The following is a 27743-nucleotide window of genomic DNA, read 5'->3' as shown; positions in this document are numbered from 1 at the left end:
TTGAGAATTTCGATGAGGGATTTAGGGTAGTCAATACGCCAAAAAACCCTTTTAGATCATGAAAAAGTTCAGTTAATTCATGCCCATCAAGAGACGAACAGTCTATATCCTATGAAGTTTTTTTTTCAACGTAAATCTAGACAAAATACTATAAACAGTTTCCTGATCGCCGGCGGAGGGCGACGATATTCTGTACAAAGACTTAAACCAATCAAATCATTGAGATAGAAGCATAAATCGATACAGGCGGCGCAATACTTGTCCAATCTTAATCAATTATACAAATATACATCCGCAAGAGAGCACTTTATCAAGCAACTTTTACATTAGCCAATTAGATTAATTTATGCAAAACCACATCCCCAACTTCAGTCGCCAATTTAGAAGATGAAGACCCCGAATCAGCTAAAGCAAGGTTTTGGAAGAACCAATGAGCCAAGAAAGACAATAACGTATTCAAAACACTAGGACGATCAAAGAATCACAGGGTGTTCAAACTATTCAAATCACCTCTAATTCCGATTCAGGAAAAAGGCAGAAAGATTCCAATCCAAATTCCAACAAAAGCGGGAGCTTAAATCAAGAAACTTAAAAAGGAAGGCCATATAGTAAAGCTAGACAAGTGCACAAGTGATCAATTTGTAGCTCTGGTTGTGATCACTGCAAAAAAGGACGGCACAGTGAAGTTAGCAATTGACACCAAACCGATATTTTCTCAAATCTACAAAAATAAATTTCAAATGCCAAAATCTATTAGAACCCTTAAATTCTGCGGCTCAAATTATCACGTGCAAATCAGAAGGCCAATTAGATGAATCGGTCAAAAAACTTCAGCATATTATGTGAGAAATTAAAGGAATATACAGATTTAGAACCGTATTTAATCAATTAACAGACATGCCGAAGGATTTTCAAAAGGCAATGGACAACACAATTTTAGGAATACAGTAATCTGTTTCATAGATCATATCTCAATAGTTTCGAAGGGATCAATTACCAGTCATAATGAAATATTTGAAAATTTTTTTATCAAAATTGGACAAACAAAGATTTGCGTTAAAATTGAGTAAACGCGAATTGACAAAAATCAACCTAACCTGGCTGGCATTCGAAATCGACAATACAGGAATTAGACCGAAAGATAGAAGCAATGATGGCTCTACAACCACCAAAATCTCTGAAACAGCTCAGATTTTTTATGGGTATATTGAATCACATGTTCAGATTTATTCCTAATCTACAAACTACACTGAGCCACCGCGACTATCACTAAAATCAAACAACAGAAAAACTTCATTTTGAGTACAAAAGCAAACAACGCTTTTCAAAATATATAATAATTTAATTATAATTCTATTCATATATATAGACTTGGTTGCCAACATACCTAAAATGTACCATTACGATGTATCCAATCAATGCAGGGTTAAATGTGACGCAAGTCATAGGGGATTGGGAGCAGCGTTGGAGCAAACTTAGAACGAGACATATGGGTATCAATTGCCCTCACTTCAAGGTTTCTAAATACAGCTAAACAAAATATAGCACAAAAGAGCTAGAATTGCTCGCAGTCGTTTGGTAATGCAAATTTTTCAGAAACTATCAGCTGGGGAACCAATTTCAAATTCTAACCGACAGTAAGGCTATAGTTACAGCTTTGACCAAAAAATTGTTAAAATAAAAGCTACCAGTCCAGATTAACCAGATGCGCAGAGAGAATGTTGCCATTTGAATACTCAATAACCCACATTGCAGGCGCTGTAATAGGAATGACCAGTTACTTGTTGTCGAGAGGTCTTAAGTTTGAGGCACCACCTACTTCAAAATACGATGAGCAATTCTTAGTCAAGGCCATTGAGAATTTCGATGAGGGATTTAGGGTGATCAATACGCCAAAAAAATCCTTTTAGATCTTGAAAAAGTTCAGTTAGTTCATGCCCATCAAGAGACAAACAGTCTAAAACCTAAAAAGTTTTTTTTTCAATGTAAATCTAGACAAAGACTACAAACAGTTTTCCCATCGCCGTCGGAGGGTGATGATATTCTGTACAAATTCTTTAACCATTCAAATCATTGAGATAGAAGCATCAATCGATACAGGCGGCGCAATACTCGTCCAATCTTAACCAATTATACAAAAATACATCCGCAAGAGGACGCTTTATCATGCAATTTTTACATTAGCCAATCAGATTAATTTATGCAAAACCACATCCCTCATGTACATATCAGAATTTTACGCTGCAAATATTTTAACCAAACAAAACAGTTTTTGCAAATTTGAAATTCACAACCAGAGGGCGAAACTACATGCGGCGGAAGTTTTGCCGCATCTAACGAGATCACCACGAGAGGGCGCCCTAGCCAAACCCAACCAATCAGAGGAGACAAAACGATATTCAGTCAGAAATATACAAAAATCAATCTCTCCGACTGTACATATAAATCTCAACAGCTTAAGCTCTTTAATACCAGTTAACTCAATAAATCTTGTCTGAAATAAGTCAAATGGAAAACCCAATTAATGAGAGAAGCAGGGCTGATTCTAGACAGCCATTAGAAACCCTCAATACAAACAGGAAACGAAAGAGAGTGCAACAAGTCAATAGAAACTAGACAAACTATGCCAGAATACTTTCGAACTTCAGGGCCAACAGGGTGAAGACGTCGGTGAGAGTTAACAAGATTGCCAGCCAGGCAAGAAGTTTTTCACAACAGGACTCCAAAACATTCTAATTGCGGATCTACAGGGGACGTTAACAACTGAAGACAGTCAGTTAGTACAACTAAGTAAGCATAATCTAGCAAAGGACAGAGAGGGGTTCCCACGACTGGGCAGCTACATGGCCAACTTCTTCGATGATGCATCAGTGATCAACGACTGTATCATCATTGACAACCGGGTGGTGATTTCTACTTCTCTGTAGAAGGCTGTTATGTCTCGACTGCAAAGGATAAACCCAGGTCAGGAAAACAGAGTGGATGCTACACAAAATCTCTGGTGTCCAAATATGCACGGAAAAATCGTAGAGGTATGCCAACCTTGCATATCAGGCTCCGATTATGGTAAGAACTTTTAAACATCCCAATTATTCAACTCTTAAGAAACTCTGTCAGATCTCTCGAGACCAAACGATGAGCTTCAAATGGACTTCGCAGGGCCCATGATTGATTTAAAAGGGAAAAACATTTCTTTCTACCTGCAATTGACCGGTTTTTGCAATATCCATCTGCCATGGTTACTAGAAATTCGGGCAGCAAAAAATTTCTAAATAAATATATACACCAACATACCATACCGCAGAACTTAAGAGCAAACTAGTATCCTGAGTTCAAAAATTGCGTTTCTAAGAGTTTGCGCAAATCTAAGTGATAACCAAACATTCTGCCGAGTAGGCGATCACCGCGGTTGCGGATTGGTGGAAAGGTGTATTTAGACACTGAAAAGGAAATTGGTTTCTCGGCTCAGTTAATCCAAACTTTGTTAAATCTAACTCACTCTTCGTAAACTATTGAAAAATTAGAGTTTCTCAACAGTTCCATTTTTTTCATATCTACTTATTAACTTTACTATTAATTTATCTTCATTATTAGTTCAATTTTCAGATAGGATTTAGGGAACATCCCACGGCGCAGCCAGCATTTCTTCTTCTAAAGACCGGACGGAACTGCTAGGAGTCCCATCAGTTTGGGGTAAGCCGTCAGCCGAACCTCCAAATCCGTGGGAGGTATATGTAGGTCTCCTTGCCGTATCACTGAAAGAGAATTCTGACCAGAAAGATAGAAAGATAGAAGCAATGATGGCTCTAAAACCACCAAAATCTCTGAAACAGCTCAGATCTTTTATGGGTATATTGAATCACATGTTCAGATTTATTCCTAATCTACAAACTACACTGAGCCACCGCGACTATCACTAAAATCAAACAACAGAAAAACTTCATTTTGAGTACAAAAGCAAACAACGCTTTTCAAAATATATAATAACATATATATTTAATTATAATTCTATTTATATATATAGACTTGATTGCCAACATACCTAAAATGTACCATTACGATGCATCCAATCAATTAAGGGTTAAATGTGACGCAAGTCATAGGAGATTGGGAGCAGCGTTGAAGCAAACTTAGAACGAGACATATGGGTATCAATTGCCCTCACTTCGAAGTTTTCTTTTTCAACCGCAAATCGAATTTCGTACGCAAACAAACATTTTTCAAAAAAAAATTTTTTTGCATGCAAAATTTAATATTGCAGGCAATTTAATATCCCACTTTGAAGGCGCTGTAATCAGAATGGCTAGTTACTTGTCGAGAAGTCTTAAGTTTGAGGCACCACCTACTTCAAAATACGATGAGCAACTCTTAGTCAATGCCATTGAGAATTTCGATGAGGGATTTAGGGTGGTTAAAACGCCAAAACACCCTTTTAGATCATGAAAAAGTTCAATTAATTCATGCACAACAAGAGACGATCAGTCAAGAACCTATGAAGTTTTTTTTTAACGTAAATCTAGACAAAGACTACAAACAGTTTCCTGATCGCCGGCGGAGGGCGACGATATTCTGTACAGAGACTTTAACCATTCAAATCATTGAGATAGAAGCATCAATCGATACAGGCGGCGCTATACATGTCCAATCTTAATCAATTATACAAATATACATCCACAAGAGGGCGCTTTAAGAAGCAATTTTTACATTAGCCAATTAGATTAATTTATGCAAAACCACATCCCCAATTTCAGTCGCCAATTTAGAAGATGAAGACCCCGAATCAGCTGGACAAAGGTGTTGGAAAAAGCATTAAGCCAAGAAAGGCAATAACGTATTCAAAAGTTTAGGACGATCAAAGAATCACAGAGTGTTCAAACTATTCAAATCACCTCTAATTCCAATTCAGGAAAAAGGCAGAAAGATGGCAATCCAAATTCGAGCAAAAACGAGAGCTTAAATCAAGAAACTTAAAAAGGAAGGCCATATAGTAAAGCTAGACAAGTGCACAAGTGATCAATTTGTAGCTCTGGTTGTGATCACTGCAAAAAAGGATGGCACAGTGAAGTTAGCAATTGACGCGAAACCGATATTTTCTCAAATCTACGAAAAAAAATCAAATGCCAGGATGCCAGAATCTATTAGAACCCTTAAATTCTGCGGCTCAAATTATCACGCGCAAATCAGAAGGCCAATTAGATGAATTGGTCAAAAAAATTTCAGCATATTATGTGAGAATTTAAAGGAATATACAGATTTAGAACCAGATTTAATCGATTAACAGACATGCCGAAGAATTTTCAAAAGGCAACGGACAACACAGTTTGAGGAATACAGTAATCTGTTTCATAGATGATATCTCAATGGTGTCGAAAGGATCAATTACCAGTCATAATGAAATATTTGAAAAAATTTTATCAAAATTAGACAAAGAAAGATTTGCGTTAAAATTGAGTAAACGCGAATTCACAAAAATCAACCTAACCTGGCTGGGATTTAAAATCGACAATACAAGAATTAGACCGAAAGATAGAACCAGTGATGGCTCTATAACCACCAAAATCTCTGAAACAGCTCAGATCTTTTATGGGTATATTGAATCACATGTTCAGATTTATTCCTAATCTACAAACTACACTGAGCCACCGCGACTATCACTAAAATCAAACAACAGAAAAACTTCATTTTGAGTACAAAAGCAAACAACGCTTTTCAAAATTTATAATAACATATATATTTAATTATAATTCTATTTATATATATATAGACTTGATTGCCAACATACCTAACATGTACCATTACGATGCATCCAATCAATGCAGGGTTAAATGTGACGCAAGTCATAGGGGATTGGGAGCAGCGTTGGAGCAAACTCAGAACGAGACATATGGGTATCAATTGCCCTCACTTCAAGGTTTTCATTTTCAACCTCAAATCGAATTTCGTACTCAAACAAACATTGTTCAAAAAAATGTTTTTTGCATGCAAAATTTAATATTTTGTGTGCATAACGTAGTCCTGGATACAATAAAATTGGCTTTTATTTTCTTTTCACTTAATTTTTTTTTCAAAACGCTAAGAATTCCGATTTCTTTTGTATGGGGTGTTAATGTATGCCTTGATCAATGTCTGATAATTTGAAAGTTCAAAAATTTAAAATAATCATTATTAAAAAATTTTGTCTAAAAATAAAAGTTTGTTACTTTTGTTATATTTATTTGTGAAAGACAGCCAGAACAGGTCGTTTTTTATGCATTGAAAATGCAAGACCGTCCAACCTTTGGGGTTTTGAGTAACCAACCTCTTTGTCACTTGTGTTCGGCTGCAAACACAACCGAAAATTTTTCAGAAATAAATTTAGAAAGAAAAAAAAATTTTGGTATATGGAAAAACACCTATCATAACACCTAAATGTTTATCATAGAGATTTCATACAATGTTCTGTACGTATGTACGTATGACGTTGTATGGAATTGTATGACAAGAAGTTTTTCATATATGGGAATGTATGATAAGAATTTTCGTTCATCCCGGGATGCAAATCGTTTTGCTAAAATCTGGCCCAAATGTTTATTCAAAAACAGATCATTTTTACCTGTTTAATCAAGAATGACTCCAAAGTAACAGGGGCCATGAACCAACAAAATCTTTTTAAAGTGCGCTTTTTACGAAACCCAACAAAAATTTTAAGAATTTTATGAAAAAATGTTTATCATAGAGATTTCATACAATGTTCTGTACGTATGTACGTATGACGTTGTATGGAATTGTATGACAAGAAGTTTTTCATATATGGGAATGTATGATAAGAATTTTTTTAAGAATTTTTTTATTTATACTCCTATTAGGTTATGTTCTTGACAAACTTTGGCAGGCTACATAAAAAGCTTACATTGTTATAATAGTATTTCCATTTAACTAGGTCGTTTGGCGGAACTTTTGATTAACTGGGCAAAACCAGTATTGCAATACAATTTGCATCATACTAATTTTTGTAACATTCTGAGCAGATTTTATTTTCTTCACTTTTTGTTCAAGTTAGTTTACGCTGAAACTAATTCGACATAAATTTTTGAAATTTTGCGTTGACTTTTTGTCGGTGTATCATCTTTTTAGCTCAAAAAATTTCAAGGGAGATCGTTGTTGAATGCAAAATGTTGTTTCAAAGTTGTGGAATTGAAATTATTTAGCTTTGTTCAAATGCACTTTTCAAAATTTCAAAATATCACTGTCTCAAGGTCAAAGTTATTTCAGAAATTTAGAACATGTTTAATAAGCTTGCTTAAAACTTTAATATATTCAGTCGCAAAAAGTTCGGACAGACAGAATTCATTAAAATGAGCAATCAGTGTTTTTCGACGCTTTTTTTGCATGCAAAATCTGAAGCCGAACAACCTTGAATTTTTTGTCCACAACCAAACACAAAGTGCGATTTTGTCGATTATCCGATGATTATACAGTGCTGATTTGAAAATTTATCACAAGAAGCCTTTTACACAGCCCAACAAAAGTTTAAGAAGGGTTAAATATCCAAAAACTTGAATATGAAAATTTTTTTTTACTTCCTAGTCAATAAATATGATTTTTACTACATAAAACCCAAAACTTTTGTTCAAAAACAAATTTTAAACAATTTGCGCAAATTTTTGGAGATTTAACCCTGCCTAAACTTTGTTGGGCTGTGTAAGAGGTTTCTTGTGATATAATTTTCTTATCAATTAACAAAGTAGTTTCAGCGTAATTTTTGATAACTTAGAAAAAACCAAAGTGACCCATTTTTGGAGAAAAATTTTGGTTGAGAATTTCGGAGGAAAAATTACACCATATCAATTCTGATGAAATTCTAAGTAACTTAGTTCTCCTTACTTTTGTTTAACCTTAACCCAATTTGTGAAAAATGTGTTTGAAAACTAAAGTTTTGTTCATTTTTTCCGGATAATATAAATCAGCACTGTACTAGCCTATTTTTTAAATACTGCGTTGAACATCCAGATTTTACTATAAAACATTTCAACGCTTCGCATGCAATTGCCTGCCGTGGTTATAGGTTTTGAGCGAAACTCGGATCTACTTAAAAATTCCCCCTCCCTATTTTATTTACTAAATAGTATCCACCCCTGTAAATAATAACAGTAAATTCGCACTTGATTATTGTATGTAAATTTGAATTTTGCTGCATTCTGATTGATGGAAAGTTCGCTGCAAGTAATCTAATTAACAATTTTCCTTTTCCTTGAAAGTGGTGATTGTTAAGTAGTTATCGATACTCTGCTTTATGAACTTTCGATGTTATGTTCATTTCAGTTTTAATTTCCGTTGATGTCTAACAGTGGCTCTTTTTAATTAATCATGTCGGTCCGAACTTTTTGCAGCTCTTTATATCAATCAGCACTCTTGTTCTAATTCTTGATTTTTCAAAAATAACTCCAAGTATTACAAATATTGGTGATATTACAAATATCGGTGACTTTCAGCAGCTTCAACGGCCAAAAAAAGCTACAAGACTTTTGAAGTTAATCAGATTTTTGAAACCGTTTTTAGTACTGAAGTCAAATAGCGTATTGGACTCAGACATCGAAGCAAGCATTTGAAGGTTATTCACTTCGTATAGATTTGTTGGCCGATAAAGATATTGCAGGCAAATTGGCATTGACTATAGAAAAAATATAGATCAACAAGAACTGACTAAAAACACAGAGCGGCTAGTTTACAGCAATTCTTGTGATCTGAAGCAAAAAATGATGCTTCTATAAAACTTAACAAAATTTACGGAGAAGGGTTTAATTCTCTGAAATAATTCTGACCTTGAAACAGTAAAAAAGTGAGTTGCAAGAAATTGGAACTGGCAGAAATAATTCAAAACAGCCATCTGCCAATTTTTAAGCTTTTTTACTTAAAAATTTGAGATTAAGGTGACCTCGAGACATGATTTACGTCTGAAAAATTTGTCTTTTGCTAGCAAATTTGTTTGAAAAAGATCATATGCTCTTTTTAATTAATTTTATTTATCTGAATTTTTTCGCTACTAATTATAGCAAACGAATTGTCAAAATTGCATTGAATTGTCCAAAAATCAGTGCAACAAGGTTGCGCTTTTTCGGAGATGTCCGTTTTTGCCAAAATTCAAGGCAATAATGTTTTTTTTGTAGTTAAGGAGAAATTGTGAAAATGTTGTAATTTTGAGCAGTTTAAACAGTCAACAATTAAAGGATTTTACGTAATCAGTTTTTAGGACACAGTTTTCACGTGTAAAATTCAGTAAAATGGTGAAATTTGATGTCGAAACGAGCATTTTTAAGTTAATTAATTTTGTTCAGATCCGTTGATCGAAAACAATTTGGCAATGAAAAAACCCATGAAGCGGCAATTAAAATGAAAACACGAAACTTCAAATAGCTATTTTTATATAAATTAAGCTGGAAAGTCAGAATGCTTTTAAGAAATTTATACGTTGTCCGATAAGTTTGTTAAAAGTTCTAGTGCTGATTTAAATGAACCAGACACACCAAACAACATAGGAAATTCAACGAGTTTTCTTGAAACTTCGTTAAAAATATTGATGAGTTCAAAAACCGAGGAATGAAAAAATGGGATAGAAATCACCACAACTATTAATGTGGCAATTTTGTTTTTCGAAATTCTCCAGCAAAAAATGAACCCCCGAAATTGGTTAATTTGGCGTTTTATAAATAATTCAAAAGTTACGCTGAACAAAACTAACTGATGATAAAGTTACATCAAAAGAAGCCTCTTACACGGATTAACAAAGTTCTAGAAATTTAAATTTGTGCGTAAAATTTTTGAAGTTTGATTTTAAGCAAAGAAGTTGATTTTATTTAAGATATTAAAATGACTTTTTTTGGCTGTCGACCAAATATATTTTGTGATACAGATTTTTGATAAAATTGTTGGGCTGTGTTAGAAGCTTCTTTTGATATATTCTCATCAATTTGTTCGAGTTTCAGCGTAAATGTTCATTAATTACAAGAAGCAAAATGACCCTTTTTTGGGGTAAACATTTGGTTGAAAATTTTGGGAAACAAAATATCAATTCTGGGAAATTGTAAGCAACATGGGATTTACTTAGGTTTTCTCTAATATTGACCCAGTTTGAGAAAACGTGTTTCAAATTTTTTAAATTTTGTTATTTTGTCCGGATAACTTAAATCAGCACTGTACAATGCTGAATTACAGAGAAAAAAAAATAATTTTAACAGGAAAAAAAATGGAAAACAATGTACAATTTCAGCACGCTTTAACCAAATTTGGATTAAGATTAGGCAAAAAAGGAAGATGACAAAACTTGCTTCAGCTTTTTAACAAAATTAAAACGATACATTTTGTTTTTGCAAAATTGCAATTAAAAATTTCACCTAAAAAGTTTTTTTTTAAGTTACCAAAAATTGCGTCGAAACTAAAAAGTTAAATAACAAAAAAATTATATTACAAAAGTTCCCTTCCTCAGTCAAACAAAATTCTAAAAAAAGTACAAATTCTTCAAACTTTTACGCAAATTAATTGAATATTGTTTTTAAGCAAAGGTTTTCAGCTTCTTTGGTAGATCTGAGGTTTTTTGGCTATCAAGTAGAATTGTATTTCCTAAGATAGTTTTTTGAAAACTTTATCGTTTTAAATTTTTGTTGAGTTATGCAACAGCCTTCTTTCGATAGATTTCTATTAAATTGGATTGGTAGTTTACACATTTTTATGGTAAAATATTAGTTGCGCTTTTAGGAAACAAGATTACCCTTTTTTATGGTAAAATTTTAGTTGTGGTTTTAGGAAAACAAATTTCATCATAAAAAAGCTGTTGAATTTGTACGCAATTTTTATCTCATTTTTTGTCTATCCTTGATCCAACTTGAGAAAAAAAGTTTTTGAAATTTTCAATTTTTAATCTTTTTGTCCGGATAATATAAATCAACACTGCATGGAATAAACAAATCTTTTGACACGGTCTTTTTTGCTTAAATGAGTAGAAGAAAGAATTCAGACCCTTCAGTTTTTGGTTCATTTTTTTGTTCAGATTCGCTGATCAGAAAAAAAAATGCCAACAAGTTGGCACTAACTGTAATTGCAAATAATGTGATGTGAATTTTCGTTATAAAACCTTTCAAATTTTTGTAAAACATTTAGAATAAAGGTTTGAAAATTACTAAACCCCACAAAATTAATTACAATATTAACAATTCCACCGAGAAGATCACTATTGACTTCAAAAATCTCCTTTGATACCGTTGCCTTAATAAAAGTTTGGCCGATAAAACAAATTTTTTGCCTAATTTTTAGCAGTCATCTATTAACTTACGAAAACATTTGGTCGGCACAATTAAATGCTGACGAAACTTGTTCGTTTTTAAAAACTTGAAAGACGTGATTATAAAACAATTGTTGCACAGTGTTTTGAGCGAACTAAACAAAATATATTCAAAACTGAACTGATGTCAACAAACAAGTCTTATACATGAAAGGAAAAGTGATTTGAAAAAAAAAAATTGAATCATGTTTAGATTGAGACAAACAAGCAGATTTGATATAAGTTATACAAAAACTTTTGCTTATTTTGCTTATCGAAAACTTTTGCTTATCGATAGAAAATTTTTTGCTTATTTTTTAGTTTTATACAATCTGAAGAAAGTTCATGTATTGTTTTTTTTTATTTTCCGACATTCAAAGAAAGTGGCGGAATATGAGTGCTCGGGAGTCCCTTCAGTTTGGGGTAAGCCGTCAGCCGAACCTCCAAATCCGTGGGAGGTATGTGTAGGTCAATTTTTCCTTGCCGTATCAATGAAGGAGTATAGTGACCCGATTATCCTATATCAGACTCAGCACCGGTACATGACTACCCTTCAACAAAACCAGAACCTATTCCAACTTTAAAATCGACAACGGAAGCGGACAATAGGATCGCAAGGAAAGAAGCAGAAGATAAAAAAAAATTAAGCCAAAGGAGAATGACGGAAGAAGGGACCCAAAATAAGCCCAAATGTCTACTACCACGAAGCAGACGCACGAATAAAATCAAGATTATTCTTTGCCCTATGAAAAGAAGGGAAGAAGATATTTTTGCAATAACACGCACACAAAAATTTCAACTCAGGAAAAACAATTTTTTCCACGATGCTTGTGAACAATTATTCAAAGATGAGAAAAACTATATCATCGAAAAGTTTCAGATTTACAACGCATCATATGGAGAAAGAAAAAGTCTAAAAACAACAAATCAAGAAACTTAAAAAGGAAGGTCATATAGTTAAGCTAGACAAGTGCACAAGTGATCAATTTGTAGCTCTGGTTGTGATCACTGCAAAAAAGGATGGCACAGTGAAGTTAGCAATTGACGCGAAACCGATATTTTCTCAAATCTACAAAAAAAAAATTCAAATGCCAAAATCTATTAGAAGCTTTAATTTCTGCGGCTCAAATTATCACGTGCAAATCAGAAGGCCAATTAGATGAATCGGTCAAAAAACTTCAGCATATTATGTGAGAATTTAAAGGAATACACATATTTAGAACCGGATTTAAACGGTTAACAGACATGCCGAAGGATTTTCAAAAGGCAACGGACAACACAATTTGAGGAATACAGTAATCTGTTTCATAGATCATATCTCAATAGTGTCGAAAGGATCAATTAGCAGTCATAATGAAATATTTGAAAAAAATTTATCAAAATTAGACAAAGAAAGATTTGCGTTAAAAATGAGTAAATGCGAATTCACAAAAATCAACCTAACCTGGCTGGGTAGGTGATGGCTCTACAACCACCAAAATCTCTGAAACAGCTCAGATCTTTTGTGGGTATATTGAATCACATGTTCAGATTCATTCCTAATCTACAAACTACACCGAGCCACCGCGACCATCACTAAAATCAACCAACAAAAAAAATTCATTTTGAGTACAAAAGCAAACAACGCTTTTCAAAATATATTAGAATTGGTTGCAAACATTCCTAAAATGTACCGTTACGATGCATCCAATCAATGCAGTGTTAAAGGTGACGCAAGTCACAGGGGATTGGGAGCAGCGTTGGAGCAAAACTAGAACGGAACATATGGGTCTCAATTGCCCTCACTTCAAAGTTTCTGAATACAACTGAACAAAATATAGCAAAAACGAGCTGGAATTGCTCGCAGTCGTTTGGTTATGCAAATTTTTCAAAAACTATTAGCTGGGGAACCAATTTCAAATTCTAACCGACCATAGGGCTATAGTTACAGCTTTGACCAAAAATCGTAAAAACAAAAGCTACCAGTCCAGAATAACCAGATGGGCAGAGAGAATGTTGCCATTTGAATACTCAATATCCCACAATGCCGGCTCTGTAATAAGAATGGCTAGTTACTTGTCGAGAAGTCTTAAGTTTGAGGCACCACCTACTTCAAAATACGATGAGCAACTTTTAGTCAATGCCATTGAGAATTTCGATGAGGGATTTAGGATGGTCAATACGCCAAAAAACCCTTTTAGATCATGAAAAACTCAGTTAATTCATGCCCATCAAGAGACGAACAGTCTATAACCTAAGAAGTTTTTTTTTCAACGTAAATCTAGACAAAGACTACACACAGTTTCCTGATCGCCGGCGGAGGGCGACGATATTCTGTACAAAGTCTTTAACCATTCAAATCATTGAGATAGAAGCATCAATCGATACAGGCGGCGCAATACTTGGCCAATCTTAATCAATTATAAAAATATACATCCGCAAGAGGGCGCTTTATCAAGCAACTTTCACATTAGCCAGTTAGATTAGTTTATGCAAAACCACATCCCCAATTTCAGTCGCCAATTTAGATGATGAAGACCCCGAATCAGCTGGAGCAAGGTGTTGGAAGAACCAATAAGCCAAGCAAGACAATAACGTATTCAAAACGTTAGGACGATCAAAGAATCACAGGGTGTTCAAACTATTCAAATCACCTCTAATTCCGATTCAGGAAAAAGGCAGAAAGATGCCAATCCAAATTCGAGCAAAAACGAGAGCTTAAATCAAGAAACTTAAAAAGGAAGGCCATATAGTAAAGCTAGACAAGTGCACAAGTGATCAATTTGTAGCTCTGGTTGTGATCACTGCAAAAAAGGATGGCACAGTGAAGTTAGCAATTGACGCGAAACCGATATTTTCTCAAATCTACAAAAAAAAATCAAATGCCACAATGCCGGCTCTGTAATAAGAATGGCTAGTTACTTGTCGAGAAGTCTTAAGTTTGAGTCACCACCTACTTCAAAATACGATGAGCAACTCTTAGTCAATGTCATTGAGAATTTCGATGAGGGAGTTAAGGTGGTCAATACGTCAAAAAACCCGTTTAGATCATGAAAATGTTCAGTTAATTCATGCCCATCAAGAGACGAACAGTCTATAACCTAAGAAGTTTTTTTTTTCAACGTAAGACTAGACAAAGACAAAAAACAGTTTCCTGATTGCCGGCGGAGGGCGACGATATTCTGTACAAAGTCTTTAACCATTCAAATCATTGAGATAGAAGCATCAATCGATACAGGCGGCGCAATACTTGTCCAATCTTAATCAATTATACAAATATACATCCGCAAGAGGGCGCTTTATCAAGCAATTTTTACATTAGGCAATTAGATTAATTTATGCAAAACCACATCCCCAATTTCAGTCGCCAATTTAGAAGATGAAGACCCCGAATCAGCTGGAGCAAGGTGTTGGAAGAACCAATAAGCCAAGAAAGACAATAACGTATTCAAAACGTTAGGACGATCAAAGAATCACAGTGTGTTCAAACTTTTCAAATCACCTCTAATTCCGAATCAGGAAAAAGGCAGAAAGATGCCAATTCAAATTCGAGCAAAAACGGGAGCTTAAATCAAGAAACTTAAAAAGGAAGGCCATATAGTAAAGCTAGACAAGTGCAAAAGTGATCAATTTGTAGCTCTGGTTGTGATCACTGCAAAAAAGGATGGCACAGTGAATTTAGCAATTGACGCGAAACCGATACTTTCTCAAATCTACATAAATAAATTTCAAATGCCAAAATCTATTATAACCCTTAAATTCTGCGGCTCAAACTATCACGTGCAAATCAGAAGGCCAATTAGATGAATCGGTCAGAAAACTTCCGCTTATTTTGTGAGAATTTAAAGGAACATACAGATTTAGAACCGGATTTAATCGATTAACAGACAGCCGAAGTATTTTCAAAAGGCAGTGGACAACACAATTTGAGGAATACAGTAATCTGTCTCATAGATCATATCTCACTAGTGTAGAAAGGATCAATTACCAGTCATAATGAATCATTTGAAAAATTCTTTATCAAATTTAGACAAAGAAATTTTGCGTGAAAATTGAGTGAATGCGAATTCACAAAAATCAACCTAACCTGGCTGGGTAGGTGATGGCTGTACAACCACCAAAATCTCTGAAACAGCTCAGATCTTTTGTGGGTATATTGAACCACAAGTTCAGACTTACGCCTAATCTACAAACTACACTGAGCCACCGCGACCATCACTAAAATCAAACAACAAAAAAACTTCTTTTTGATTACAAAAGCAAACAACGCTTTTCAAAATTTATTAGAATTGATTGTTACCAGTTAACTCAAAAAATCTTGTCTCAAATAAGTCAAATGGAAAACCCAATCAATGAGAGAAGCAGGGCTGATTCTAGACAGCCATTAGAAACCCTCAATACAAACAGGAAACGAAAGAGAGTGCAACAAGTCAATAGAAACGAGACAAACTATGCCAGAATACTTTCGAACTTCAGGGCGAACAGGGTGAAGACGTCGGTGAGAGTCAACAAGATTGCCAGCCAGGCAAGAAGTTTTTCACAAAAGGACTCCAAAACATTCTAATTGCGGATCTACAGGGGGCGTTAACAACTGAAGACAGTCAGTTAGTACAACTAAGTAAGCATAATCTAGCAAAGGACAGAGAGGGGTTCCCACGACTGGGCAGCTACATGGCCAACTTCTTGGATGATGCATCAGTGATCAACGACTGTATCATCATTGACAACCGGGTGGTGATTTCTACTTCTCTGTGGAAGGCTGTTATGTCTCGACTGCAAAGAATACACCCAGGTCAGGAAACCAGGGTGGATGCTACACAAAATCCCTGGTGTCCAAATATGAACGGAGAAATTGCAGAGGTATGCCAACCTTGCATATCAGGCTCCGGGTATGGTAAGAACCTTTAAACATCCCAAGCATTCAACTCTTAGGAACCTCTGTCAGATCTCTCCAGACCAAACGATGAGCTTCAAATGGACTTCGCAGGGCCCATGATTGATTTAAAAGGGAAAAACATTTCTTTCTACTTGCAATTGACCGGTTTTTGCAATATCCATCTGCCATGGTTACTAGAAATTCGGGCAGCAAAAAATTTCTAAATAATTAAATACACCAACATACCATACCGCAGAACTTAAGAACACATGTAGTATCCTGAGATCAAAAAATGCGTTTCTAAGAGTTTGAAAATCTAAGTGGATAACCAAACATTCTGCCGAGTAGGCGATCACCACAGTTGCGGATTGGTGGAAAATTGTATTTAGACACTGAAAAGGAAATTGGTTTCTCGGCTCAGTTAATCTAAATTTTGTTAAATCTAACTCACTCTTCGTAAACTATTGAAAAATTACAGATGCTCAACAGTTCCATTTTTTCCATATCTACTTATTAATTTTACTATTAATTTAACTTTATTATTAGTTCAATTTTCAGATAAGATTTAGGGAAATCCCATGGCGCAGCCAACATTTCTTCTTCTAAAGACCGGACGGAACTGCTAGGAGTCCCATCAATTTGGGGTAAGCCGTCAGCCGAACCTCCAAATCCGTGGGAGGTATGGGTAGGTCTCCTTGCCGTATCACTGAAGGAGAATTCTGACCCGAATATCGTATATCAGACACAGCACCGGTACATGAAGACCCTCCGACAAAACCAGAACATACTCCAACTTCAGAATCAACAGTGGAAGCGGACAAAATGATCGCAAGGAATAAAGCAGAAGTCAGAAAAATAAACGAAGCAAACGGAAAATGACGGAAGAAGGGACCCAAAATAAACCCAAATGTCTTCTACCACAAAGCAGACGCACGAATAAAATCAAGCTTATTCTTTGCCCTATGAAAAAAAGGGAAGAAGATATTTTTGCAATAACACGCACACAAAAATTTCAACTCAGGAAAAAAAAAAATTTTTTTCCACGATGCTTGTGAACAATTATTCAAAGATGAGAAAAACGATATCATCGAAAAGTTTCAGATTTACAACGCATCATATGGAGAAAGAAAAAGTCTAAAAACAACGAATCAAGAAACTTAAAAAGGAAGGTCATATAGTAAAGCTAGACAAGTGCACAAGTGATCAATTTGTAGCTCTGGTTGTGATCACTGCAAAAAAGGATGGCACAGTGAAGTTAGCAATTGACGCGAAACCGATATTTTCTTAAATCTACAAAGAAAAATTTCAAATGCCAAAGTCTATTAGAACCTTCAAATTATCACGTGCAAATCAGAAGGCCAATTAGATGAATCGGTCAAAAAACTTCAGCATATTATGTGAGAATTGAAAGGAATATACAGATTTAGAACCGGATTTAATCGATTAATAGACATGCCGAAGGATTTTCAAAAGGCAATGGACAACACAATTTGACGAATACAGTAATCTGTATCATAGATCATATCTCAATAGTGTCGAAAGGATCAATTACCAGTCATAATGAAATATTTGAAAAAATTTTTATCAAAATAAGACAAAGAAAGATTTGCGATAAAAATGAGTAAACGCGAATTCACAAAAATCAACCTAACCTGACTGGGATTCGAAATCGACAATACAAGAATTAGACCGAAAGATAGAAGCAGTGATGGCTCTACAACCACCAAAATCTCTGAAACAGCTCAGATCGTTTATGGGTATATTGAATCACATGTTCAGATTTTTTTCCTAATCTAAAAACTACACTGAGCCACCGCGACCATCACTAAAATCAAACAACAAAAAAACTTCATTTTGAGTACAAAAGCAAACAACGCTTTTCAAAATATATTAGAATTGAATGCAAGCATTCCTAAAATGTACCATTACGATACATCCAATCAATGCAGTCTTAAAGGTGACGCAATAGGATCGCAAATAAAAAGAAGCAGAAGTCAAAAAAAAAACGAAGCAAACGGAGAATGACGGAAGAAGGGACCCAAAATGAGCCCAAATGTCTACTACCACGAAGCAGACGCACGAATAAAATCAAGATTATTCTTTGCCCCTGAAAAGAAGGGAAAAAGATATTTTTGCAACAACACGCACACAAAAATCTCAACTCAGGAAAAACAATTTTCTCCACGATGCTTGTGTACAATTATTCAAAGATGAGAAAAATTATATCATCGAAAGGATGCAGATTTACAACGCATCATATGGAGAAAGAGAAAGACTAAAAACAACGAATCAAGAAACTTTAAAAGGAAGGCCATTTGGTAAAGCTAGACAAGTGCACAAGTGATCAATTGGTAGCTCTGGTTGTGATAACTGCAAAAAAAGATGGCACAATGAAATTAGCAATTGACGCGAAACCGATATTTTCTCAAATCTACAAAAATAAATTTCAAATGCCAAAATCTATTAGAACCCTTAAATTCTGCGGCTCAAATTATCACGTGCAAATCAGAAGGCCAATTAGATGAATCGGTTAAAAAACTTCAGCATTTTATTTGAGAATTTAAAGGAATATACAGATTTAGAACCAGATTTAATCGATTAACAGACATGCCGAAGGATTTTCAAAAGGCAATGGACAACACAACTTGAGGAATATAGTAACCTGTTTCATAGATCTTTTATCACTAGTGTCGAAAGGATCAACTACCAGTCATAATGAAATATTTGAAAAAAATTTATCAAAATTAGACAAAGAAAGATTTGCGTTAAAAATGAGTAAATGCGAATTCACAAAAATCAACCTAACCTGGCTGGGTAGGTGATGGCTCTACAACCACCAAAATCTCTGAAACAGCTCAGATCTTTTATGGGTATATTGAATCACATGTTCAGATTTATTCCTAATCTATAAACTACACTGAGCCACCGCGACCATCACTAAAATCAAACAACAAAAAAAACTTCATTTTGAGTACAAAAGCAAACAACGCTTTTCAAAATATATTAGAATTGAATGCAAACATTCCTAAAATGTACCATTACGATGCATTCAATCAATGCAGCGTTAAATGTGACGCAATAGGATCGCAAGGAAAGAAGCAGAAGTCGAAAAAAAAACGAAGCAAACGGAGAATGACGGAAGAAGGGACCCAAAATAAGCCCAAATGTCTACTACCACGAAGCAGATGCACGAATAAAATCAAGATTAGTCTTTGCCCTATGAAAAGAAGGGAAGAAGATAGTTTTGCAACAACATGCACACAAAAATCTCAATTCAGGAAAAATAATATTTTCCACGATGCTTGTGAACAATTATTCAAAGGTGAGAAAAATTGTATCATCGAAAGGATGCAGATTTAAAACGCATCACATGGAGAAAGTGAAAATCTTGAATTTTTTATCTTCGCCTCGCAGGGTAAGCCTCTAAGTGCGAATGGACCGAGGATTTCGAAAAGGAAGTCATGCTCGATGTATTTATCGCAAAAATGAGATTCTTTGACATACAAAGAGAGCTCTGTATTAGACCAAGAATCACAGTAGATGAAACCCTCAAATGGGCAATGCTACAGGAGAAAAGCTACCTACCAGCTATCACACTCCAAAAGCAGAACCCGTCTACAGCAAACAACTCGACGACTTTCATCAAATCCTCTAATCAATTCCTCTAATCAACTTCCGGTAAAACAAGAACCACTAAAGTCCATCCAAGCTAAAAAACAATGTTGAAAACAGACTGAACAGAGCGCTAGGGAAAGAACATTTTAAATCAAAACCTCATCAAGACACAGACCAATTAACGATCCAAATGAAACCATGCTGTTTCTGTGGAAAGAGACTCACACGCAAACAAAAGGCGAAATGTCAAGCCAGGGGAACAATATGCAAAAGTTGCGGAAAAAAGGGAAGTTTCGCTAAATGCTGTAACAGCACGCAAGTTGCCAACGTCGAACAACGGGAGCTGGACAAGGAAGATAACAACTTTCTAGACGCAGAAAATGATGAGATCTATTTGGTCCTAAAAACCTCTAAATTATCTATTCAGACGAAAGTGTTCAAAAGTTTAGATGTAAGTAACTCCGCCACAGACAACACTAAGTTTCTCCGAGCAACTTTGAAATCATGAGGCTCATTTTTCAGCGCCACTGTCGACACTGGGAGTCCAGATTTGTTCGTTAACAAACGTACGGCAGAACTATTGTTAGCTAAAAATCTTAACGCAAGATTTCCATCTCTGGATAAGAACCCGATAAGCACAACCTACGTTGATTATAACCACATGCCTACAAAACTCTATGGGACGTTAGAAATCGATAGTTGCTCGAACGGCTGGAAACTTTAAGGTGCAAAAATCTAAATCTCTGAGATTAGGACCAGATGCCTATTAGGTTTAGACATCCAACCAAAACTGGGAAAAGTAACAACAGAGCTAAAGCCTCCTAAAAATCCAGTCAACGCAACTTTAGAAGATGAAGACCACAAATTAGCTGAAACACGGTTTTAGAAGAATCAAAATGTCAAGCAAGACAATAACGTATTGAAAACGTTATGACGATCAAAGAACCACAAGTTGTTCAAAATATTCAAATCACCTCACATTCCAAATCAGGAAAAAGGCAGAAGGATGCCAATCCATATTCAAGCAAAAACAGGAGCATAAATCAAGAAACTTATAAAGGGACGCCACGTAGTAAAGCTAGAAAAGTGCACAAGTGATCACTTCGTAGCTCTGGTACTGATCACTGCAAGAAAAGATGGCACAGTGAAGTTAGCAATTGACGCGAAACCAATGTTTTCCCAATCCCTATTTTCTGCGGCTGAGATTATCACATGCAAATTAGAAGGCCAATTAGATGAATCGGTCAAAAAACTTCAGCATATTATGTGAGAATTTAAAGGAATAACAGGTTTAGAACCGGATTTAATCGATTAACAGACATGCCGAAGGAATTTCAAAAGCCGATGGACAACACAATTTGAGGATTACAGTAATCTGTTTCATAGATCATATCTTAATAGTGTCGAAATGATCAATTACCAGCCATAACGAAATGTTTGAAAAAGAATCATCGATGTTAGACAAAGAAAGATTTGCGTTAAAATTGAGTAATTTCGAATTCGCAAAAATCAACCTAACCTGGCTGGGATTCGAGATCAACGATACAGGAATAAGACCAAAAAACTCAAAGTCAGAAGCAGTGATGGCTCTACAACCACAAAAATTTCTGAAACAGTTCAGATCTTTTATGCGTTCCTTGAATCAAATGTACAGATTTATTCCTAATCTAAAAAAAAACTGAGCGACTGCGACCATCACTAAAAGCAGACAACAAAAAAAGTCCATCTGGAGTACAAAAGCAAACCACGCTTTTCAAAAGATATTAGAATCGAATGCCAACATACCTAAAATGTACCATTACGATGCATCCAATCAATGCAGGGGTAAATGTGACGCAAGTCACAAGGGGTTGGGAGCAGCGTTGGAGCTAAAGTTAGAACGGGACAAATGGGTATCAATCGCCCTCACTCCAAGGCTTCTGCATACAGCTGAGCAAAATATAGCACAAACGAGCTGGAATTGCTCGCAGTCTTTTAATAATGCAAATGTTTCAGAAACTATTAGCTGGGCAACCAATTTCAAATTCGAACCGCAGAGTGAATGTTCAAACCGCAGAAAATGGGCAGAGAGAATGTTGCCATTTGAAAACTCAATATTCCACATTACAGGCGCTCTAATAAGAATGGCTAGTTACTTGTCGAGAATCCATAAGTTTGAGGCACCACCTACTTCAATATACGATGAGCATTTCTTAGTTAAGGCCATTGAGAATTTGGATGAGTGATAAAGGGCGATCAATACGCCAAAAAAAATCCTTTTAGATCATGAAAAAGTTTAGTTAATTCAAGCCCATCCAGAGACGAACAGTCTATAACCCAAAAAAAAATTTTCAGCGTAAATTTAGACAAAATACTGCAAACAGTTTCCCGATTGCCGGCGGAGGGCGACGCTGTTATGTACAAAGACCTTAAGCATTCAAATCATTGAGATAGAAGCATCAATCGATATAGGCGGCGCAAAACTCTTCCAATCTTAATCGATTATACAAAATTACATCCGCAAGAGGGCGCTTTATCATGCCATTTTTTCATTAGCCAATTAGATTAATTTATGCAAAACCACATCTCTCATGTACATATCGGAATTTTATACGCGGCCAATATTTTAACTAAACAAAACAGTTTTTGCAAATTTGCAATTCACCACCAGAGGGCGAAACTACATGCGGCGGAAGTTTTGCCGCATCTAACGAGATCACCACGAGAGGGCGCCCGAGCCAAACCCAACCAATCAGAGGAGGCAAAACTATATTCTGTCAGAAACATACAGAAATCCTTGTCTCCGACTTTACATCTAAATCTCATCAGCTTAAACTCTTTGATACCAGTAAACTCAAAAATTTTTGTCTCAAATAAGTCACAGGAAAAACACAATCAAAGCAAGAAGTAGGGCTGATTCTAGACAGCCAGTAGAAACTCTCAATACAAACAGGAAACGAAAGAGAGTGCAACAAGTCAACAGAAAAAAGACAAACTATGCCAGAACACTTTCGAACTTCAGGGCGAATCGGGTGTCGTCTTCGGTGAGAGTCAACAAGATTTCGAGCCAGGCAAGAAGTCTTTCACAACAGGACTCCAAAACATTCTAGTTGCGGATCTACAGGGGGCGTTGACAACTGAAGACAGTCAGTTAGTACAAGTAAGGAAGCATATTCTATCAAACGACACAGAGGTGTTCCCACGACTGGGCAGCTACATGGCCAATTTCTTGGATGATGCATCAGTGATCAACGACTGTGTCATCATTGACAACCGGGTGGTGATTTCTACTTCTCTGTGGAAGGCTGTTATTTTCTCGACTGCAAAGGATACACCCAGGTCAGGAAACCGTGGTGGATGCTACACAAATTCTCTGGTGGCCAAATATGCACGGAGAAATCGCAGACGTATGCCAACCTTGCATATCAGGCTCCGGGTATGGTAAGAACCTTAAAACATCCCAATCATTCAACTCTTAGGAACCTCTGTCAGATCTCTCCAGACCAAACGAAGAGCTTCAAATGGACTTCGCAGAGCCCATGATTGATTCAAAAGGGAAAAAGATTTCTTTCTAATTGCAATTGACCGGTTTTCGCAATATCCATCTGCCATGGCTACTAAAAATTTGGGCAGCAAAAATTTCTAAATAATTATATACACCAACATCCCATACCGCAGAACTTAAGAACAAACTAGTATACTGAGTTCAAAAATTGCGTTTCCAATAGTTTGCAAATCTAAGTGGATAACCAAACATTCTGCCGAGTAGCCGATCACCGCCGTTGCGGATTGGTGGAAAGGTGTATTTAGACACTGAAAAAGAAATTGGTTTCTCGGCTCAGTTAATCCAAACTTTGAGGATATTCAATCAGCAGTCAAATCATTATTAGAAGATTTTCATATAACACGTCATAGTTTTCTAAAGAAGTTTCCGCTTGAACTTCATTATGGCCTGAAACCAAATACATTTTGGTCTAATTTTAGAGATAAACAAATCCATTCTTTAAATCAAGAGCAACAAAAGCTTGAGAAATCCATGCTGAAGGCAGAAGAAATGCGAGAATCAGCCAATTCAAGGACCAGATTGAAGGTGGTGAAGAAGGCAATGGCAAGTAGAGGTTTTTCACTGAAACTGAAGTAGTCAGCGGAAAAGCCAGATAGCATCAGTGCCCTAAAGAATCTTGCAAAGGCGGCAAACGAATGGAAACAGCATAAAAGGCATCTGACACAAAAGGAGGGATCAGAAACGCTGATGAAGCTGACAGATAGGAACCCTCTTCCCCCAGCAAGTCTCAGGAGCGATCTCAATCCAGTCACACTAAAAATTAGAGTGCAACAGGAGACGCCAGTTCAGAGGCCAAAAACCAGTAATCTTGAATTCGATCTAGTGCATTATCTGGAGAATGCTGTTATTTATCGGAGGATTTTGGATAGGAAACCAGGCCGGCCATTATTCAAAAGCTTTAATTGGAAAAACCTTTTGAGTTACTAACAACACTTATAACACAGCCAAAAGAAAAAAAAATGGGAAAGAACGATATATCATTTAAACCGAAATTCAAATCAATACATTGTTCAGATTTAGATTCAAAGACACCAGCCGCAAGCACGCCGAGGGAGCAAACCGAACAGACCACCAGCACACATTCTGCCGAGTCCAGACATATCTCCGGTGTCTTCGTTGACAGAAGATTCAGAATCAGAGAATAGGGAGGGACCTTTTACGAAATTAGATAAACTAAAGGCAAACACAACGAAGCTGTATACATCATTGACGAAGATATCCTAGAAGAATCGACCAACTTTACCAGCCAGATATGCAGCCTTGCCAAATATACTACAAAACTTTCCAAACACGGAATCAAAGACTTAACTCTATCTTCGAGTAGGTCCTCGGAACATGAAATACAGGCAGTACCGAGAGTAAATGAGCCAGAAATTCAGACGACAAACAAATGCCCGATATCATCAGTGCCGATTGTAGCAAAGAATGAGCAGGAAACAAGCAAGAGTGTAGCGCAAAGCTGTCCGATATCGTCAGTACCCACATTGGAGAAAGTGCAAGATATGAATCAAAGCAATGCAGAAAACTGCCCGATTATGTCGGTTCCGATAGAGGAGAAGACAAGGTTTTCACTGCAAAATGAAGGGGCGAAAGCAACAGGCCTGGTAACTTCTTCAGTAGTGGCGGAACAGAAGCAGGGGGAGAAGTCTGGAGAAATTCAAACCTCAGACAAAATGGAAACTCAGACCAATTCTTGACTATCTAGACAAGAGAAGAAACGAGGCAAAAGGAGTGGAGACGGAGACAAAGACTCAGAAGTACTAAATAGTTCGAACAGGTCATCAAGCAGAAGTAAGCGGCAAACTCAGTTCTTCGGCAGTCCGCTAAAACACTCAGTAAGTGTGTGGAAGAGAAAATCAGGCAAGGAGAAGCTTCAGAAAACTCCAGTGTTGCCTGGGTATATTACGCCTTCGTCAGGGAACACGCTGTCACCGTCGCCAAGGTGAAAAGGTGGAAGTTGAAAACATCTATGTTTGCGGTTTATAAACCAGACCAAGTTCTGGGGAAGTAAACTATTAGATGAAAAGAAGGTTGAACTTTTATAACTCTTAAACTCTTTGTTTATAGTGAAATGAAATTCATATCTTCTAGGAAAATTTCCTAGAGAGTAAATGGGGTGCTATTGTGTTGACCACCAAGTGTTTAAGGACATGAGGTTGAATCGAATTGTCCTATAATCACTTGATGTTGATCGTTTGATCGCTATGAAATAGCTATCTGCCAATCGTGTATTTTATGTTCATCAGTTTTGCGGTGCTAAATCTAACTCACTCTTTGTAAACCATGGAAAGACTATAGTTGCTTAACATTTTTATTAACCCCACAACAACTTATTAACTTTACTATTTATTCAACTTTAATATTAGTTCAGTTTTCAAATAGAATTTAGTGAATATGATACTCCAAACAAACTTTGAATTTTTAATGGATTCTTTTTTAAAATCAGTCATATTGTTCTCTTGAACTCAAAGTTGAAAAGATATTTAACTTGTGGTTAATTTTTGTAAACTTATGGGGTTTTCAGATTGCCAACTTGGTACAATTAAGATATTTATTCCATCTTATAATTCGTTCCAAATTGGTTGGAGCAAATTATTTATCTTAGTTGATACGTTATTAGAAGCAAATGGTATCACGTAGTACTTAATATGGCGTGTGGGATGATGATAATTTTCAAAAAAAAATGTTTTTTTTTAAATAGTTTTTTTTCTTTATTTTCGAAAAATTCATCAATGCACCTTGCTACATAGACCTTAAAATGTAGTCGGAACATTCAGGGCTTCAGCCCTGATACGAGTAGTCTTGTTTGGTTTTGTCGTATTTTTCAAAAGAGCTGCGCTGGTTGAAAAATTCAAGTTAAACTTGCCGAAGAATGGCATTCATACTTTTTTCACGTTGTCAAAGTCCAAATAGGACACTTCAACTCGTTTCCTCCGACGTTTTTTTTTTCAAACTTTAGAATTTTTTAGCCACTACTACTGTCTGGATCTGTACAGGACCCAGAATCCCTACTTGAACGACACGGAAAACCTATCACAGCCAGCCTATGACATACAGGCTGTAAGAGCCTGGTTCGGAATCCTCATTCAGGACCAGTGGCATAGAATCAACATGGTAGATTTTGAGAATCCAGGTGCGAATCCAGATGAGTTCTCGACTTTTTTGCTAAAGAAAACCAAACTAAATTATAAACAGGCGCAAACTTTTCTGCTCCCTCGAAAAACGCATTCAAAAACTATACACCTTGCAAAGCATGAGTAAATTTTAGAGTGCTCATAGCTGCAGCTCCGCCCCTTATTTAATTAGAAAAGAGCTCTATGGTCTTTAAAATCATGAATTTAACTATGAGTGCAGAATCCTCAGCTAGCGCCCAGTTGGATGCTGATTAATATATCGACTAAAAAGATCGATCAAATGATCGCTCTTTGATCCAAGTCATAACGGTTGACGGGAATCGATACATAATACATGAGCCGGCAAATCGATAAAAACTATTTTTCTACTTTTCAACAAAATCTTAAGCAAAGCAATATCTCAAAGTAGAGCATGTTAACGTAGGGTCATTTTTTGGCGTGTAATGTGGAGAAAGATAACGAGTCGACACCTTTGGTCGCTGCATAGGTGGATCAACTCTACCTGGTATATTTGAATTTAGGTTACTGTTGTGTATCTCAAACGATGAAATATCTCGTGCATGGACTGCACAACAAGAGGTGGGATCCTGAACAGTATATGGCCAAACTGATAGATTATGACGACGAAAACAAACCACTCAACTTTATTATGGTACACTCAATATACTTTTGAATTCATAAAGTAGTCCCATGCGAAAAATTAACGTTTCAGGCTATAAAATCTCCACTGTCGTCATGTGAAAACATAATTGTCAAGGTCGGATTTGGGCCGGGAAACTTAAGACGAAGCCACGGCGATAGTGTTATACCTGGTGCTCCATACACGATAGCCGGGAGGCAGTTGCAACCCATTGGAATTCCCCACATTGACAGTGTGCATTTCGATTTCTTTGATCCCGGCCAGGAGCTTACTTTTCACTGGTTCAAACACAACATCATGTGCAAGGATAACGCTTGGATCTGCGAGAAGGAAGTAACACCCAAAAAAGAAAAAAAGCCGAAAAATGAAGGGTCTGGCTCAGGGTCATCTGGCAACAAAAAAAGCCAAAGAAAAAAACAAACCAAGGCAGAAAAACAAAACAGGGTAAAACAGAGCTGATAAAATAACGGTTTGACTGAATAATTTCTAGCCTAGTAAATTGACATAAAATAAAAAATTCTTAAAGTTATCTACAAGTTAAATGTTAAAAATCTGCCCTACCCTTGATATATTCCAACACCTTTTGCAGACCTAATCTCTCCCCAGCACTCACTTATTCGCACGTACTTTCACAGCCCACTTTATCTTTACACACACAAACA

The 27743-nt window shown here is 36.1% G+C and overlaps 1 protein-coding gene across 1 annotated transcript in view; it reads left to right on the top strand.

Moving 5' to 3' along the window:
* Positions 1 to 27540, top strand: part of LOC134841705 (uncharacterized) — a 64013-nt gene extending 36473 nt beyond the window's left edge. Inside the window, exons 2-4 of the mRNA XM_063857739.1 lie at positions 26277 to 26440; positions 26963 to 27093; positions 27154 to 27540. Of these exons, the coding sequence (XP_063713809.1) occupies positions 26277 to 26440; positions 26963 to 27093; positions 27154 to 27540 (682 nt within the window). The remainder of the gene's footprint in view (positions 1 to 26276; positions 26441 to 26962; positions 27094 to 27153) is intronic.
* Positions 27541 to 27743: the final 203 nt, after the last annotated feature.

The sequence above is a fragment of the Symsagittifera roscoffensis genome, chromosome 3, assembly GCF_963678635.1.
Source record: "Symsagittifera roscoffensis chromosome 3, txSymRosc1.1, whole genome shotgun sequence".
In the NCBI taxonomy this organism is placed as follows: domain Eukaryota; kingdom Metazoa; phylum Xenacoelomorpha; order Acoela; family Convolutidae; genus Symsagittifera; species Symsagittifera roscoffensis.
This window is presented reverse-complemented; position numbering and strand designations above follow the sequence as displayed.